Source organism: Colias eurytheme, chromosome 18, assembly GCF_061535395.1.
Source record: "Colias eurytheme isolate Ceu_HAF_F1 chromosome 18, ilColEury1 Martin Lab GWU primary, whole genome shotgun sequence".
NCBI classification, from domain to species: domain Eukaryota; kingdom Metazoa; phylum Arthropoda; class Insecta; order Lepidoptera; family Pieridae; genus Colias; species Colias eurytheme.
Window position 1 is genome coordinate 1,276,050 of NC_142997.1, and position 19,048 is coordinate 1,295,097.

Here is a 19,048-nt window from a genome sequence, read left to right on the forward strand (position 1 = left end):
GACTGGAACCCTCAGCTGGAACCTGCAAGAGAGGTTACACAGAGCAAGTAATATGAGAGGTTATGAAATCAGAAGATAATTAAAAGGTTCATAATATTATTAAACAGAATAGGAGAAAATTCAATTAGGTATATTGCTGCCCGGTATATTTAAAAAAATGGGCATAAGTTAAATCTCTTAACATCCTTGGTGTCGATTTGAAGAAACGAAAATATACACATCTAATGTTGAAATAAAACCTTATTTAACAAAGTATAATGTACAGGAGCACATTTTTTAGATTGTAAGTATACTATTATACCTTTAATAGATGAAACTATATCTTTATTTATTACCTTTCTGAAACTTTAAAGTTTTTATTTATGTATCTTTGAAGGTTGCCAATAAAACATTTTAAAGAGGTATTTCGCCAGCCTTCTGAAGCCCAAACGAAAATCAACGATGTCTTTAGTAGAGCACGACCACTCTCTCTATCAGCTTATTATTATAAAAAGAGAAAAAGTCCAGAAGAAAAGGTAAAAAGCACATTTTTATTGTTTTTGTGTAAAAATAATTATGAATTAAAAATAGTAAATAAATATTCATAAGATCAACATATTATGTATATAAAAATTGTATGTTACTATAGGCAGTAGAAAACCAAGGGCGCAGGGTCATTAGGTATGCACCAAAAGCAGGAACTGAAGTTATAGGCATATGGAGGAATATGACCGTTCAAGAAATAGCTAATGTTTTAAGGAAAGACGTTGGTAAGCATTTAAGAATCAAGTGTGCACTAAGACTAAGGAATGTTTATTATTAATCTGAATCTCTTAATGAGATCTTTTCATGAGAATTTTTCATACAAATAGTTGGCACGATGTTAGTGAAATATTTCAATAAATGATAGTTTAACTAAAGTTTAATTACTCCTGGCTAAAATTATATGTTTCTCCGAAAAATAAAAATAAAAAAATCTTGAAATAGGACAACTTATTAGTCTAACAACGGCAACATTATAATAGTATAATTATTCTCTTTACAGATCATGTTTATAAGGCATTGGAATTTGCTGACAAAGACTCTGAAATAGTGTACACAAAGGATACTGTGATACGAAATCCACAGATTATACGAGATGTTGTCAAAATTTCTGGATGCCGATTCAAAATTATTGCCAAGCCTGAAGAGCGGATTGAGGAGGAAGAGGTAATCTATTATTTTCACATATAAATATTAGTATGATTCATTGCTTTTTGTTGTTTATAATTATGTTATTTAAGCACATTTTAACAAAAATTAAGAAGCTGTGTTCTAGCAGATTAGATAAAAATGTTTTGATTTTTTAAAATTATCATGGGAATGTAAATTTTTTCATATCAACTGCATTTTCCTCAAAATTTTGGTCTAATCAATTATTCATTGATAATATATGAAACTCAGTAATTCTCGTAATTGAAATTTGTTTTAATTTTTGACGTGATAACGTCTTTAAAATCGTTTTAGTCGGGTGACATGTTCAGAAACTTGTGTCACACCAAAACCTCACGAGCGCGATCGCAGGTATAACGAGAGAGAGACGGACCAATCTCCCGTCTCATCTCGTGCGCTGCCACCAATAAGACGTTATAACGTAAACATCTCGATCGTAAACCTACTTTACAAACAACCAATTTTTGATATCCAGAATAAAGATGCAGTGCCTGCACCCCCCGCACCACCAGAAGCGCTTCGCCCCCGACCGCCAGTCGTGTGCGTCATGGGCCACGTGGACCACGGCAAGACCACTCTGTTAGACGCCTTGAGGGATACTTCTGTAGTGGATACCGAGTTTGGGGGCATTACGCAACATATTGGAGCTTTTCAAGGTATTTATTTGTTGTGTTTATTAGTGTTTTGAAAATACTTTGATATAAATTTATAAAGAATAGGAAAAATTCGAACATGAGGCGGGACTCGAACCCGCATCCTTTCGCGCCATTCCGGGGCGGTTGCCTGACCAATTCAGCCACTCGTGACCCACCAGAGCAATCGAATTTATTCCATTCCTTCAGTTTTATGTGTCTAAGGGACACACCGTGCGCCATCTATTGAGATGATTAACAACCATCTCAACCAATATGAAACACTTTTCAGTGAATACAATATTGTAACATTTGTAACAGTTGTAAAATTGTCGTTTTTCTACCATACTTGTAAGGCTAATTAATTTGTTAAACCTAAATTTTATTTAATGGATTGTCCACTTGTGATTCCCATATTTTATTACTGAACTAAAGCGCATGTAAAATTTTATAAATTTTTTATTATTTCAATAAACTAAAGCCAGAAAAAGCAAGGCTACCCTACTCTATCTATTAATAGATTGTAAATACATTCAAAACATAATTACTAGCTGTTTCCCCGCGGTTTCACCCGCATTGCCCCGCTCCTGTTGGTGTTAGCCTTCCTCAATAAATGTGCTATCTAACACTGAAAGAATTTTTCAAATCGGACCAGTAGTACCTGAGATTAGCGCGTTCAAAGAAACAAACTCTTCGACTTTATAATATTAGTATAGATTTCAAAATGTATGTAACACGGCTTTTTCAATGTTTTTTTTCATGTCATTATGTTAATTGACGACGTGGTTGGCGCAGTGGTAAAGTAACTGCCTACTGAGCCGACGGTCCCGGGTTCGATCCCCGGTCAGGGAAAATAATTGTCTGATGAACTCAATTATTTGTTCTTGGGTCTGGGTGTTATTATCTATATATGTATTTATTAAATATTATATTTATCGTCGCCTTGTACCCACAACACAAGCCTTAATTGAGCTTATTGTGGGACTAGGTCGATTTGTGTAATAATGTCCTATAATATTTATTTATTTATTTAATTCCCCAGTAAAACTGCCATCCGGGGACCACGTAACATTCCTGGACACGCCCGGGCACGCCGCGTTCACAGCGATGCGTTCCCGCGGCGCACACGCCACGGATATAGTCGTGCTCGTGGTGGCCGCTGACGACGGCGTCATGGAGCAGACTGTGGAGTCCATACGGATGGCGAGGCAGGCTGATGGTGAGCACACACATACACACACTTCATGTATGCAAACGTATGCGAATACGTATTACACGCACACATATACACATGCAAACGTATGCGCACGCACGCTCAAACTTGCATACTCGCGCGCACACGCACGCATGTGCCTACTTGCGTGCATATGTACACGTACGAGTTATTTAATTTTAAATATTAAAAATATTTGATTTTTAAATTAGCAAATTGTCAAATAAAAGATAGATAGAATAGGGAAAATAAAATAAAATCATATAAATCATCTACATAGTTTGATATATTTATCTATTATTCACAGTGCGTAATTATTAAAATAAAATTATGTCTGAATAAAATTTCACTTTAAAGTATGTACAATTTACATACAAACAAATTAGGTCAAATATTTTTTAATTATTTTTTATTGAGTTTAACAATACTATAGATGAATAATGCTTTTTTTTCAGTTCCCATTCTCGTGGCGGTCAACAAAGTGGACAAGCCAGGTGTAAACATTGTAGGTATGCCTCTATTTTATATATTTGTGTGTTGCTTTATGTTTCATATTGCTTTTTAAGCGTGATGTAAATATATTTTGAAATTGTAGTGTTATATTTTTGTGTATTTTATGTTAATATTTTCATAATTTAAACTCATTCGAAAGGAATATGATTTTATTTAAATTTGGCAAATAAATTAAAAGTTGTAGAATTTTATTAAACATTAAAAATGAACTAAACCCTACACTACCTAAAATCATGCTCATTATAAGCAAAGGTTACTTATCACAATTATTAGAATTTACATTTTAACACATTTTTTTTATCGAATCTACCCTGTGCTGCCTATTGCTAAAACTTATTTCCCACCATAAAAAACACAAATCCCACCAGGAGCGCACGCTAAAATCGCTGGCACAACACGGCGTGGTATGCGAAGCCCTAGGGGGCGAAGTCCAAGCGGTGAGCGTGTCGGCCCTCAAGCGACTGCACCTGCCCGCCCTGCTGGAGGCCCTGCACGTGCAGGCGCAGCTCATGGAGCTGGCTGCCGACCCCCTGGGCAGTGTGGAGGGGGTGGTCATTGAGAGCCAGCTGGACCCGAGGCTCGGGTGAGTGGAATACGCAGGGAAAATAAAAAAAATCATGTTAATTTTTACAATTTTTTCAAAAAATCACGGTATCACTACATAGTATAAAACAAAATTGCTTTCTCTGTCCCTATGTCCCTTTGTATGCTTAAATCTTTAAAACTACGCAACGGATTTTGATGTGTTTTTTTTAATAGATAGAGTGATTCAAGAGGAAGGTTTTAGTATATAATTTATTAGGTTTTAGACAAAGAGGGCGAAGCCGCGGACGGTAAGCTAGTATTTTTATATTTAACTGTTGATTGCTTGTTATTGACGTGAACGCTAAGCGACAAAATCCCTTGAAAGATATAGAATAAAAAAAAAGAGGGTGTGTGCCGAGCGTACGTGTTAAGTGAAACTTCTTTGGCAAGATTCAAAGATAACAATCGTCGTTTTACTCCATGACGTGACGATATTGCCATGACGTGAACTTAAAATTTTACGCTCAACGCGCCTTAAGAAGTTTCATTTCAATAATCAATAGTCATTTTAGAAAAGTTGTTGATTTTCGAAAAATTTTAATGTTTTCATTTTTGTATAGGAAATGTGCAACAGTATTGGTGCAGAGGGGAACCTTACGAAAGGGTTGTATCCTCGTTGCTGGCAGTGGCTGGGCTAAGGTAAGTTGTTACTAAATAGTTAGACATTTAAAAGAAAAAGTAAATAGTGCACAAAAGTGTTTTGTTGATTAGCGAAGCAGAGTTTTCTCCAAGTATAATGTTCAAATTAAGCAAAGATCAATATTGGACCCATACTCAAATAAGTAAAAATTGCTAAACAAAAGTTAATTTATAATTTGAATCAGGTATTTCTTAATTAGTTGACGAGTCCGTCTGTAAAACACTCATAGATGGACGTAGCGATTTTTTTAACTACCCTCATCAATATTCACAATAATAGAAAAAAAACTTCTTTTACTGCACATTATATAAACAATACAGTAAATAAGGATGCTTGTATAACCTAAAACTTTGCAACAAATATGGGTAACTTTTATATAATGGCATTTTTCATGCAGGTGCGTATGCTAAAAACGGCCGATGGTGCATTAGTAGAAGAAGCCCCACCGTCTATGCCCGTGTCGGTTCTCGGGTGGAGAGAACCCCCCGCCCCTGGGGATAGAGTGCTGGAAGTGTCTTCTGAGGTAAGGGAATATGGTGAAAGATATAGCTTTATCACTACTCACTACATAGTATAAAACAAAGTCGCTTTCTCTGTCCCTATGTCCCTTTGTATGCTTAAATCTTTAAAACTACGCAACGGATTTTGATGCGTTTTTTTTAATAGATAGAGTGATTCAAGAGGAAGGTTTTAGTATATAATTTATTAGGTTTTAGACAAAGCTGGCGAAGCCGCGGGCGGTAAGCTAGTAATGATTAAACAAATGTTATTTAATTACACATCTTCAATTATGTTTTATTAAATAAAAAAATATTTACACAAATACACATATTTTAAACAATTACACAGTTCCAAAAAAAATTACATATTAACACAGTCACAATATATGTAGTTCTTAAATTTTATACAATAACAGAGTTCTCAAAATTATACATTCACACATTTACATTATTTCACATTTACACTGTTTTGAAATTAAACAGTAACACATTTAATTATTTAAATATCGCTTTGTCGTAAACGTATTGGGGTAGCTTCTTCAATTTCACTTCATTCGTAACTTTTTGAAGGAGATTGAAATTTTATAATACATTGCCATGTCCACTCCCAATTTTTTATTATTTTTTCCCAATCTGTCTTACATCTTCTTATTTTTGACGTGACAACGTCTTATAATTCGATAAAGCCGGCTTCACGCACGAAAAAACATGACTCATGCGGCGTTACCTCGCTCTGAGGCGTTCCATGTAAGGCTTGAAGTGCAAGCGAGAGCGCGGAACGAGCGACAAAGAAGCACAATCGGACGTTGTCACGTTCAACTATCGCCAGTAAACCGACTTTACAGACAACCAATTTTTCCACAGAAAAGAGCGAACGAAGTAATGAAATGGCGTCACAACCAGCGCATGAAGGAAAAACAAGCGATGGACCAGGAGGTGATAACCGCTAAAGAGGCAGAACATCAAACGTTCTACAAGCAACAATTGGCCCAGAAGCGGGCCATGGGACGGTTCAAAGTACGGCCCGTGGGGCCAAGGGACAAGATGATCAAGGTGGACGACCATCCGACAGTCAGTGTGGTTATTAAAGGTAATTTTATCATACTAATATTATAAATACCAAATTTGTGAGTATGTATTGAAGTTTGTTACTGTTTCACGCAAAAACTGCAAAATCGATTTTCAAGAAATTTGGCACACGCATAGAAAGTAGCATGGATTAATACATAGGATAGTATTAGTCCCACAGGAAACTATTTGGGTTTTTCTTTGAAAACGCGGGCGTCATCCTGCCTTTCTATAGTACATATTATATCCAATATCCAAGTTCGTTTTTTGTTTTTAAATGTACTGTTGTATATTACGTTAATAGTTTTAGTTTTCCAAATTTGTATCATAGAGTTTCAGTTACTTTTCACGATTTTCGGAATCGCTATTGTGATTTTTGTCATATTTGCCAAAATACAATCTTACCCAATATAATTACCCATATAGTGACAAAAATTATATCTTAGAAATTAATTGTTTGTTGAATAAAATTAGTATAAAGAATGAAATGATTTTATTAGATTCAGCACCTTGGAAAAAAGTATACTAAAAAACAAAAATAAGAACCACACAAAAACTTAGTCGCCGTAATATTATTATTCATAACATTCCCACACACATTTAAAGTATTTGCATTATTCAGGCGACGTGGACGGTTCAGTGGAAGCCATCTTGGATATCCTGGAGACATACGACTCGCACCACACTGTGCGGCTCGAACTCGTGCATTTTGGTGTGGGGCCCATAGCACCTACTGATGTTGAGGTGGGGTTGATATACTTAGACTTCAATAATCTTAATACTATTATAAAGGCGAAAGTTTGTAAGGATTTATGGATGTATGGATGTTTGTTACTCTTTCACGTAAAAACTACTGAACTGATTACAATGAAATTAAGCACACATATAGAGGGTAACTTGGATTAACACAAAGGATAGGTTTTATCCCGGAAATCCCACGGGAACAGGAACTATGCGGGTTTTCCTTTGAAAACGCGGGCGAAGCCGCGGGCGGAAATCTGGTTATTAATATTACTGGAAAAGGCATGTCAAGAGTTTGTTTGTTTGTTTGAATACGCTAATCTCATGATCCTTTCTCATTTATCGAGAAAGGCTATGATTTGAAATATAATAAATGTGTAAGTGCATTTATTCGTCTTTCTTTCACATAGCAATGGTACCTTATCGAAACGAAATTTCTTTGACCTTCGAGCGAAGCGGCGGGCAAATATACACGAAAAGTGTAATAATAAAGCAAGCTTATTTCGAATTAAGTTTCTATTACCTTTTAAATATATTTTAACTTTTTGCATGGAGAAAAATAATATAACTTTTTACAGATAGCGCAAGCGTTCGACGCAGTTATTTACGCGTTTAACGTGGAATGTCCTCCCGCGCTCGCCGTAGAAGCTAAGAATAGTAACATCGAAGTTAAAAAACATAACGTTATATATAAATTAGTGGATGATTTGAAAGAAATGATCAATAATAAGATACCCACCACACAGCAAGAGGAGTTGATCGGTAAGAGATAGAAAGAGTTGGAGAAGTTCAAACTCAAACTCAAACTCAAACATTCATTTATTCAATTTATAGACTACTATTTAGTAGCACTTTCGAATCGTCATTACATAAGTATTTTTAACATTTACCACCGATTCGGAAAGCAGTATCTATGGAGAAGAATCGGCAAGAAACTCCATAGTAAGTTGTAAAAGTGTAAGAAAGCATGTAAAAGTAAAATTTTGATTATGGCTATCTATCTTGTTTAAACATCATTAAAATTAATTTAGGTATATTAATGATATTTGCAATTATCTTCTTACTCTTAAATCATGAATATCTTCCCAAAACAACACCTTGAAAATTTATTTATTTAAGACAGCCAATTAACCCTTGTGCTATAAAAAACAATAACTCAGAATTTAAAAATAATGTCCGAGCAGCTTAAAACTTTCATTCAAATTATAGTAAAAAATAAAATTAAAAGAACAGTTATATTGAAAGTCTTTTGTATATACTCCATAGATAACTATGCCTAATATGCGTGAAGGCAGAGTTTCGCTTCCGACAAATTTTTTTGGTGTGATTGTTAATCCATTTGTATATTGTAATTAAGCTATTGCATAGCTTCTATCGCGGGCCCTGAGCGCGGCGACCGAATCGAGAAATTCCGTAACGAAAAAACCTCACGCTCCCCACTCCGACGGGCGCGGAGGTGTGGCTTGAAGGCATAGCATGCAATAGCTTGACCGCGGCAGTCTCCGAGCCACACGTCTTTTTTTGTAATTTAATAACAGCCGCTTATAAACTGCACTTTCCAGGTGAAGCCAAAGTACTGCAGCAGTTTTTAGTGTCAGAGGGTAGGAAAAAAGTGCCCGTAGCTGGGTGCCGATGTACTAAAGGCTCGCTCAGTAGAAACGCGCTCTATAAGGTGATCAGAGATGATCAGATTGTGTTCCAGGGTAAGTTTATTGGGTTTAGTCAATTATTTGTTGATATTAAGGCAATACGGAATCACTCATATTGTAAATCTAAGTAAAAGAGTAATGATACTCCAAAATAAACACAGAACCGAATTTTGTTACTTTATTTTTTTTTTATTCGCACTACTTGAAAAATAAAAACATCTGGATAATTCGCTATATATAATATTCGCTAAATCTATTTTAACCCGTATTTTAATGTTCCCAAAAATTTGAAAGATGTTCATAATGCGGTGACCTATTTAAACCGCGTCATTATACATTTCCTTTTTATCTATATTTTGATTAACATTTATTAGACTATAGTACAATACTGGTTAAGTCTAACACCTTGGCCACGGACACCGGCGGCGCGACCGACGGCGCGACGGGCGGCGCGGCAAGTCGCGCGGCGCGGTAAGCATGCCACGGGCAGTTGCGTTCGCCGCCGCGACCAGTGTAGACAAGGAGACGAGATAGCTTTATCAAAGTTAGCTCGACAAGTAACTATTCTCTAATCTGTGGCTCGACGTTGTTTGGAGAGTAGCAGCTTTTTTGCTCAAGATTTAATGTTTGGAAGATATAGTGGAGTACACGAATTAAATAGAAATCGTGTTACAGACGGAGAATTCCACCAAAAATATGAAAAATATAGGCATGATGAAAAATTATGTTGCGGGTGGCTAGACTTCCAAATAGCTGGTCTAGCTAGAATTTCTGCAATAAAAGCTTCCGTCTCCATTTTCGCGAAAAAAAAAACAAACTATTTTAAATTAAGTTCGCTCCGGGAGTAGTCGCCGCGTCTGCCGCTCGACTCCGTGGCCTGCGCCGTAATAACTCATACATTTGTTTCGATCGCTAGTCGTGCCGCGCGATTCGCTCGGGGAAATTCGCCGGTCGTCTCGCTGGTCGCCGCTGCGCGTGGCATGCCCAGTACATTTCCATACATTTGATTCATTCGCAAGACGCGCCGCCAGTCGCGCCGCGCGAATTTTCGCTATAGCGAATTGTCCGTGGCCAGCACGTAATGTGGAAGGCGTCGGTCGTCTCTAGCACAGGTTCATACCTAGTTGAGGCGAGTTTGTATTATTTTATGTCACTGTATTGGTACTCAATAATTGATTTTTATTTTTATTTATTTCTTACCAGGAAAACTAGCATCAATGAAGCATTTAAAAGAGGAAGTAACTACAATCAAGAACGACACAGAATGCGGGCTTCGTTTCGAAGAAGCGTTCGACGTTCAACCGGGAGATATTGTAGTTTGCTACAAGATGGTAGACGTCAAACATACTACAGACTGGGATCCGGGATTTTAGAAGAGATTTAGTTAATAAATTGTATTAGAATTGTTTGGTGTTTTTTATTTTTACTTTCTTAAAAGTAACCTTTAAACAGTTGTTGTGATTGGTCACTTTAAACATAATTCGGACTGGGATCTGGGATTCTAAAATGGTGATAAATTGTACTGATAGAATGTAAATTGTATTAGAATTGTTTATTTCTTAATTTTATTTCGAAAATTTTCATTATCTGCCCTCAAAAAAGATGCCGTTGTGTGTTCAGTGACATGAACGTGCGTGCCTGCGTCACGATATTTTTTTTTAATTATTATTTTTTAAAAATCGAATACCTATGTTCCTAGGAATCCCATAAAAAAAGTATTAAAAAAAAACAGACCGCGTTCTATCGATTAAATTCGAATTATGAAATAAGTACAAAATTTTCATCAGATGGTAATTAATTGATAGATGGCGTGGAGTGTAATATAAAAACCTAGTAGTTGGTCTAGGTATCTAAGGCATCTATTAAAATAAAATTCGATATAAAAAGTTAGATTCATTTCAACAGCATGAAAGTTTAGCAGTACATAGTAGGAGCAGTGGTCGGAAAGGGGCTGGAGAACTTATTAAAGGAGAGCAAAACGTAACTTTTGACCGGTAAGTTTTATAACATTCGAACTACTATCACATCTAATAATTAATATCCTCTTGAAATATCTATGGTAGGTACTACTCTTATATTATTTATTAATTATTATACTTACGATGTATTTCTCTTAGGTTCTAACATTTTAGCTTTCACCCCCGCCCCTAAAAGAATTGTTCCAGTGAGAGTCATGATAAAAAGATCTTATTTGAAAATAAGTACTTATCTTTTTTACGATTGTCGGCCTTCCTATCTAAGATGGTAAGGGTAAAAGTGAAACACATTATTAGTGTAATGATTTAATTGTACATATTGAAATTATTGAATTTATCAGTAATTACTTATAACCAATTAACTAAAACAAGGATAGATTTGCTAGTCATCAGTCATAGACATCGAAGTTAACCGTTCAATCAGTCTACCTACCAAAGTAAATGAAATAACAACACTCGCTTAACGGATACAAAACCGCGAGTCACACATTTGTCGATACAACAATAATATAATCGATTAAAATAAATAATTTCACGATAATAATAAAACACAAGAGTGCTATGGCCGTGCATTTCTATACAAATTTTAACCTGTCTTTTCTAACTAAGGGTTTCTTTAAATTTTGTATAGACCACTCGACTGGCAATCTTGGATTGCTCGATACACTATATGTACAGGAGCCGAGATGAGCCTAACAACAATATACAATAGTTTATAGTTTATACAGTACAATCTCATACTATTGCTATCTAACTTGCCTTCGTATAACCTTAACATTGACACACCTTTCGTTGCTATCCAAACTGTTTTAACGGATTTTATTATTAAATGCAATTCTGTTTGAGTCTAAATCATATAGGGAGGAGGAAGGGACTATTTTCTTTCAGTATGATGATAAAATCAGACAATTTAACCAAATAATTTTTGAGACACCTTATTTTATTCTAAATTGATAGTACTAAATTCTCAGAAAAGTAAAATCTGGGCAATCTGGTGATCAAGATGATTTACACAAGAAAGCAATGCTTATGAAAGGTAATTAATATTCTCTTAATATTAATATTTACAGTAACAGCTAGGTGAGTTATAAAAAAAGTCAATAAAAGCCTTCAAAACATTTTGGATAGCATCACATCACTAAACTTGCACAACATTCAAACCAATCTGTCTACTATGGAATTATTTACCCCCCTTAGGCCATACCAGTATGCACTACTCAATATAAAGCTTCAATTCTATTGCTGTATCGTCATCTATCAATAATTATGAAGCAGTGTTAAAGGATACTTAAAAAAAGAAATTATTTATATTTAAAAAGAGGACTTGCATAACTAGATAAATGCATAAAATTTTTTCTTATTAACAGAGGACGATATCAGCAATAGAAACTCGATCCATACTAATACAGGACGAATTCCCTAAAAGTCTTGCGATATATGCAGTAGTACAACTGGTAGAGGTGCCCCAGGTCCCGCTAGTCGACCAGTTCTATGCGGTCGCGTCGTCTCGCGTCTCCGTTGTGGGTCCGCGTGGGCCGCGACCACGTGTTCACACACCCGTCCGCGCACGCCGTAATGAAGTACTCCGCTCGGAACAAAAGCGCCGTTAACCGCTCATGCGCTATCTTCTTGCATACCAGCGGTTCTAACACTGGACACTCGTCAAATCTCGGACATGAAGGTGTCCCTATCAACTTTAAAGGGTCGTAGCTGTCGTTCGACTGCGCTCCCGCCGACTTGCCTCTCAATGCGACCGTGTTCGACGCTGAAGATTTGTCGGTGGGTTTCGTTAAACTGAAATTCCTTCTGTGATCCGATCGCCGCTCACCGAATGATAACGCAGCCAGTCTTTGTGTAAAGTTAACTCCTAGAGAACCGGACGATTCTTCTTTAGCTTTTCCTACGCTTATATTCAACGTTGACACGTTATTCGCTTTAGATTTGGCCGGTTTAGCGCCCGACGGTTCACCCGCCGCGTTTGATCCACTGAGCTCTGCATGTTTGTGACCAATTTTGTTGCTCTTTGCACACTTTGCCGGTATTTTCGTTCCAGGAACTCCGTTAGGGGAGAAATTCTGACTATTGGGGGATAAGTGGGTAGACGCTCGCGTTCTGACCGGGGGCCGTAATACATCCTCCGTTAAGTCCCATAAGCATAACTGCGTGTCCTGTGAAACACTGCCTAGTCTATAACACTGAACACTTTCACTTTTGTCTTCATGGGTTTCTTCCGTTTCTGGGTCGGTGAAGCTGACTATGTAGGGGTCGAAGGCGACTACGGAGACCCAGGACCTGTGCCCTTGGCCCCGAGCCACGACCCTCCGTTCGCTGAACGACCAGACGGTCACCAGGTCGTCTTCTCCGCCGACCACGACGTACTTTCCGTCTGGCGACCAGCACACACAGAGGAACCCGCCGAAATATGACCTTGCTCGGCCTATCAGCTCCATAGTGTCGTAGTGAAATACTCGTAGGAAACCGTCTTGGGACACAACGGCTAAGTTCGCCCCGCACGGTGAAAATGCAAATTCATTTATACAGCTGCCTTCTGCTCCTATAACCCACCTGAAAACAAAAAAAGGTATTGTTTATGTAAATAATTTTTTGGTCATTTCAAATAAACAAAAAATCTGTAAAAGTAGGCTGTCTGGCTTAAAATATGTTAAATGAGTTGTTTGAAAAACTAAAACATTTATTCCCTCATGCAGACTTTTTAATCAAACGGTATTTTGTAGGTAAAACAAACATAAACCGAACAATATTTCAATGCAAATGATTGTGTGAATTTTAAATTTGTGAGTAAATTGCCGAAACAACTATCCAAACCCATTACCCACCTATACAAAGGGTTCCTAGTGCTCTTAGTCCGGCAGGTGTGTATCGAGTAGCCGTCCCCGCCCTTGAACAGCTGGTAGTGCGGCGCCGCGGAGCCGCACGCGAGCTCCTCGTTGTACACGTACAGCTGGCCCGACGCGTGCGCCGCTATGAACAGGTTGCTCGAGCCCGGCACCCACTTGATGCAAGTGACGCGCGTCTTGTCTATCAGCCTCTGCAGTTATACAATGCATATAATAACGAAACGTTTGGGAGGTTTGAATTACAGAGGTAGGTGTTATTAAAAAAAATATTCTTTTGATGTTGTTGAATATTGATTATTGACACATTAAATTCGATAGAAAACATAAGTACATCAAATAATAAAAAAACTTGTTAAGTGCATGTTAACTCATTTTCATATATGTAGTTTCTTTCTTGTTAATTTCTATTCCATCTGTTTTTATTAATGGTAATTCCAGAAGACTTTGTATAAGTATCAAAAGATGAGCAAAAAGTTCTCTCTAGATCTACTGTACATCCACACAACTGTTGCACCTATTGCTTATTTTAATTGTCAAAAATAAAACAATTGAAAGTAAACTCACCTCTTCATTATACAATTTACTTAATTCTTTCTTAATAGGATCTATTAGTTGTATTTGGCCGGTAGAAAACCCTATGACTAACGAGACACTGTCCGCTGTCATCGTGACTGTATTGAAGTCGTGACACGTCGGATTTGTTCCCTTGTACATCTTCTTGTCCACCGGTTTTGTGAGATCAGCTGCCTGAAAATATATATGATAAGTTAAGGTAATGCTTGTGCAAGTATTTTTATTATTTTAAGAACTAAAACGGTTTTGGGTTAAATTTGTTACTTACATAAAAACAAACACTTCAAATAGACATGAAGTAGTTATATAAATAAACAGTTTCATAGACAAATTATGTATATTTTGGTCCTGTCTTAGAAAAATTCATTCATATAACTTTTATAGATTTGTTAGTCCATTGAATAAAAAGTTCTAGAGTGCGTGAGTTAGTAACGTAAGATGTTTCTTCGGAAACATGTCAAGAGTTCCTAGGTAATAAACATACTAAAACCCCGGGACACTAGGAAGAGCCCCGGAGTGGGAGGAGGGGGGAAAAGGTCCATTTTTTTCATTTTTCGCTTAAATCTCAAAAACGGTACATGTTAGAGAAAAACTTTCAAGGAAAAGTTGAAAGGCCATAAAATTATCTACAAGTTGTACCTAAATCATTTTTTCCTATATCCTACCGTTTCTGAGTTACACGCAGTAAAAAATAATTTTGACTCAAACAATTTCCCCATACGATCAAAAAATATTTCTTTCTTCCAAAAAAACTCAAATGTGCAACTTGTGACCGGTACTGATAGATTGCTCTTAATTAGGTCTATAATTGGTAAAATAAACACATTCCTCCATGGAAGCCTTTAGGAGGAATCGATTGTCAAAATATTATATTAGGGTAGTTTGAGTTACTGAACTTGATCTTTTTATTTTTTCTTCCATAAAACTCAAAAGTGCAACTTGTGACCGGTACAGATATATTGCTCATAATTAGGTCTATCATTGATAAAAATACTAGATTCCACCACGGAGGCCTTTACGGGGAATTGAATTTTATTAGGGTAGTTACGATACTTGAACTTTTTATTTTTTTTCTTCCAAAAAACTCAAATGTGCAACTTGTGACCGGTACTGATAGATTGCTCTTAATTAGGTCTATAATTGGTAAAATAAACACATTCCTCCATAGAAGCCTTTAGGAGAAATCGATTGTCAAAATATTATATTAGGGTAGTTTGAGTTACTGAACTTGATCTTTTTATTTTTTTCTTCCAAAAAACTCAAATGTGCAACTTGTGACCGGTATTGATAGATTGCTCTTAATTAGGTCTGTAATTGGTAAAATAAACACATTCCTCCATGGAAGCCTTTAGGAGGAATCGATTGTCAAAATATTATATTAGGGTAGTTTGAGTTACTGAACTTGATCTTTTTATTTTTTTCTTCCAAAAAACTCAAAAGTGCAACTTGTGACCGGTACAGATGGATTGCTCATAATAAGGTCTATCATTGATAAAAATACCAGATTCCACCACGGAGGCCTTTACGGGGAATTGAATTTTATTAGGGTAGTTACGATACTTGAACTTTTTATTTTTTTTCTTCCAAAAAACTCAAATGTGCAACTTGTGACCGGTACTGATAGATTGCTCTTAATTAGGTCTATGATTGGTAAAATAAAAACATTCCTCCATGGAAGCCTTTAGGAGGAATCGATTGTCAAAATATTATATTATTAGGGCAGTTTGAGTTACTGAACTTGATCTTTTTATTTTTTTCTTCCAAAAAACTCAAAAGTGCAACTTGTGACCGGTACAGATAGATTGCTCATAATTAGGTCTATCATTGATAAAAATACCAGATTCCACCACGGAGGCCTTTACGGGGAATTGAATTTTATTAGGGTAGTTACGATAGTAGAACTTTTTATTTTTTTTCTTCCAAAAAACTCAAATGTGCAACTTGTGACTGGTACTGATAGATTGCTCTTAATTTGGTCTATAATTGGTAAAATAAACACATTACTCCATAGAAGCCTTTAGGAGGAATCGATTGTCAAAATATTATAATATTAGGGTAGTTTGAGTTACTGAACTTGATCTTTTTATTTTTTTCTTCCAAAAAACTCAAAAGTGCAACTTGATACCGGTTCAGATAGATTGCTCATAATTAGGTCTATCATTGATAAAAAAACAGATTCCACTATGGAGGCGTTTAGGAGGTATTGAATTTATTAGAGTAGTTAGGTAAAATAAAAAGCTTTCGAATTTTTCACATTTCATGGGATGTAGCTCGAAAACGGCTGCGAATAGAAAAAAATGATCTAGGTACAACTTGTAGATAATTTTATGGCCTTTCAACTTTTCCTTGAAAGATTTTCTCTAACATGTACCGCTTTTGAGATTTAAGCGAAAAATGAAAAAAATGGACCTTTTCCCCCCTCCCCCCACTCCGGGGCTCCTCCTAGTGTCCCGGGGTTTTAGTATGTTTATTACCTAGGGACACTTGACATGTTTCCGAAGAAACATCTTACGTTACTAACTCACGCACTCTAGACCCCCCTTGGAGGGACTCATTCAATGAACTATGTTCTGTACTTTCAAGTCAAATTAGTAAATTGTTTAAGGTTGATGTTCTCATGTTAATAAAATTATGCTCTAAGTGCTGATTTTTCAATCCTTGGTTAAAACTTATTCATCGAATAACGTATTAAACTACCATTTCAAAAATGTATTGTAATGGTCCGTATTTGACAGTTTCCAGGTGACATTTCAATATGTTCGTGTAATACTTTATTGGACGGATGGATTTTAACCAAGGATTGAAAAATCGGTTCTAAAGCAAATATGTTACATATGAAAATATTAAACAAGTAACTGAGTGACAAAGGCTACTTTTGACCACCTTCTGGATACTTAATCCCTTAGCCCCCGGAATCACAGACACAATAGAAAATCTATTGTGTCGCGGTCTCATTGGGCCACTCGGTGGTCAAACAGGTAGGGTTAAACAGGTATTCAGGCTTCATATAAGAGACATGTGTAAACACTTTTATAGGCAAGACCTAGTAATTAATGAATCTCAGTAATTATATAATAAAGGAAATATTATTATGTACGCTCAAGTTATCTCAGATGGAAATAAGATTATGAAGGATTTTAATCTAATTTATTCCAACTGCTACTGCAGCTTAAGTTCTAATAGTTTATATTTCTATTCCCTCTATAATTAATTATGTGCAATACTTTGTAATTGACCTTTGTTTTATATAAAACGGTACAATAATGTAAATCAATTGATTGTTCTTATCAAGTTCAAATGCAAGTAACAATAATTATCTAATTAGAATATTGTATGTTCGTAAATTGTTTGTTGGGTTATAAAATTTATCCGCTAAGTAAAAAAAAATGTATAACTCAATTCTGTAATAAAGCTAATATTTTGTAAATTTTTGCACTTTCATACATTTGATGATGCACTGTTATGTGGACAGAAATAATCAAATGTATGCATGTAATAAGTGCCAAGAAATTGTAAAACTTAAGGAATACAGAAATAGCATTTTCTTTTTACTTAATTATAGCCTTCCTCGATAAATGAGCTATCTAACACCGAAATAATTTTTCAAATCCGACCACTAGTTCCTGAGATTTGCGCGTTCAAACATACAAACAAACTCTTCAGCTTTATAATATAAGTATAGATGAGCCATTCTGTGTGTATAAAAAAGCTTGACAAGCTCCTCGACTATAAGAATAAAAGAAGATTAATTTTAAAAATAGCTGACTTGTGTATTAATAAGGGAAACATGATGTTTTGTGTAAACTATTTATATCCAATTAGATAATTAGATTGTCTCATCAAACCACACTCTAATCAAGTATCCAGATATCATTCAAGTACTTTCTTGTAATACTTTAATTTATGACTTAATACTTTGAAACTTAATTTAGGATGAAGTACTATATATATGAGCGCCAAGCGGCCCGATTGGTCCCAGACACAATAGATTTTCTATTGTGTCTGTGGTTCCGGGGCCTGAGTTATAATGCTATGCTAATTGTAGTTAATCACATAATAATTTAATTGAAGAATGATAAAAGAATTTGTATGATACTTTCTGATGTAAGAATTTCTTATACTTAAAAACATTCAATATGTACAGGTAATATACACATATTTTGAATATTGCATAACAATTTTGATTATTATATGCATGTTACTGCACTTTTGTAATGAATTTGAATTCCAATTATGTAGTGTTTGTGATTAATAATAATTCAATAAGATATAAAACATAATACATACCTTTTTAACTCCTCTGTATACATAAACATACAACTCCTTTCCATGGTTAAAACATATCCTATCCTCGGAGGTCGGACCGTCCGAGCCGGGCGCTCCGCCCCCCGGCGGGAGAGACACCAGTGACACGCGCACATGAGACGATCCCGAACCACTGGTATAACCAACACGATTAGGCCTCGAGTACTCCGACAGTGTCATCAACCGGTACGTCCCCTCCCGCGTCACGAACTGTGTCTTCACGTCGTCCTTCCCGCCGGAGTCAGATTGCACGGCCATGTTATCATATCCTGTTATTATTCATCGAGACCGCCTGGTAAGCTCGATTATGATCAGTTGACACCTCAACCCGCACGCGAATCTGACTGCCTATGCAAAACTTCCATAGCTTATAAACACATGTCCCAATTGGCTCATCGAGCATAAGATTTTTAAACCAGTTATTGTATGTTTTAATTATTAAGATTGGAATCAGATTAGATATTTCTTGTTTAACATAAAAGTCAGATGTCAGACGACAATCGACATGACGGCCCGATCGGATGACGGCTCATTGTTTATGGTTCTAAATCTTTTATCTTTTTTATTGCCATGCAATGGAATCTGAGGAATTTGTTATGTTTTG

General features: G+C 36.1%; 2 protein-coding genes across 2 annotated transcripts; one reads left to right on the forward strand and one right to left on the reverse strand.

Annotated features, from left to right (window-relative positions):
* Nucleotides 1-60: 60 nt before the first annotated feature.
* On the forward strand, nt 61-10,139 carry mIF2 (mitochondrial translation initiation factor 2). The gene is made up of 15 exons (XM_090112645.1): nt 61-283; nt 377-515; nt 629-749; nt 1,025-1,188; nt 1,667-1,847; nt 2,866-3,042; nt 3,492-3,541; nt 3,918-4,132; nt 4,695-4,773; nt 5,172-5,297; nt 6,139-6,364; nt 6,965-7,086; nt 7,662-7,845; nt 8,646-8,786; nt 9,936-10,139. The coding sequence occupies exons 1-15, from the start codon at nt 258-260 to the stop codon at nt 10,103-10,105; spliced, it is 2,121 nt and encodes a 706-aa protein (XP_089968771.1). The 5' UTR covers nt 61-257; the 3' UTR covers nt 10,106-10,139.
* Nucleotides 10,140-11,667: 1,528 nt separating this feature from the next.
* On the reverse strand, nt 11,668-18,956 carry LOC149900432 (WD repeat-containing protein 20). The gene is made up of 4 exons (XM_090112797.1): nt 18,427-18,956; nt 14,131-14,313; nt 13,546-13,757; nt 11,668-13,273 (listed from the first exon to the last, which is right to left on the reverse strand). Exons 1-4 carry the CDS (start codon nt 18,700-18,702, stop codon nt 12,184-12,186), a joined length of 1,761 nt encoding a protein of 586 aa, XP_089968923.1. The 5' UTR covers nt 18,703-18,956; the 3' UTR covers nt 11,668-12,183.
* Between the last annotated feature and the right edge of the window lie 92 nt (nt 18,957-19,048).

Bases quoted from the DNA above. Each gene is read 5' to 3' on its own strand.
- mIF2 (XM_090112645.1), top strand. From the start codon at position 258: ATGTACAGGAGCACATTTTTTAGATT. The intron at 750-1,024 runs GTAAGCATTTAA...TTCTCTTTACAG, and splicing joins TGTTTTAAGGAAAGACGTTG to ATCATGTTTATAAGGCATTG. The intron at 1,848-2,865 runs GTATTTATTTGT...TTAATTCCCCAG, and splicing joins ACATATTGGAGCTTTTCAAG to TAAAACTGCCATCCGGGGAC.
- LOC149900432 (XM_090112797.1), bottom strand. From the start codon at position 18,702: ATGGCCGTGCAATCTGACTCCGGCGGGAAGGACGACGTGAAGACACAG. The intron at 13,758-14,130 runs GTGAGTTTACTT...GTATAACTGCAG, and splicing joins GTAAATTGTATAATGAAGAG to AGGCTGATAGACAAGACGCG. The intron at 13,274-13,545 runs GTGGGTAATGGG...TTTTGTTTTCAG, and splicing joins ACTAGGAACCCTTTGTATAG to GTGGGTTATAGGAGCAGAAG.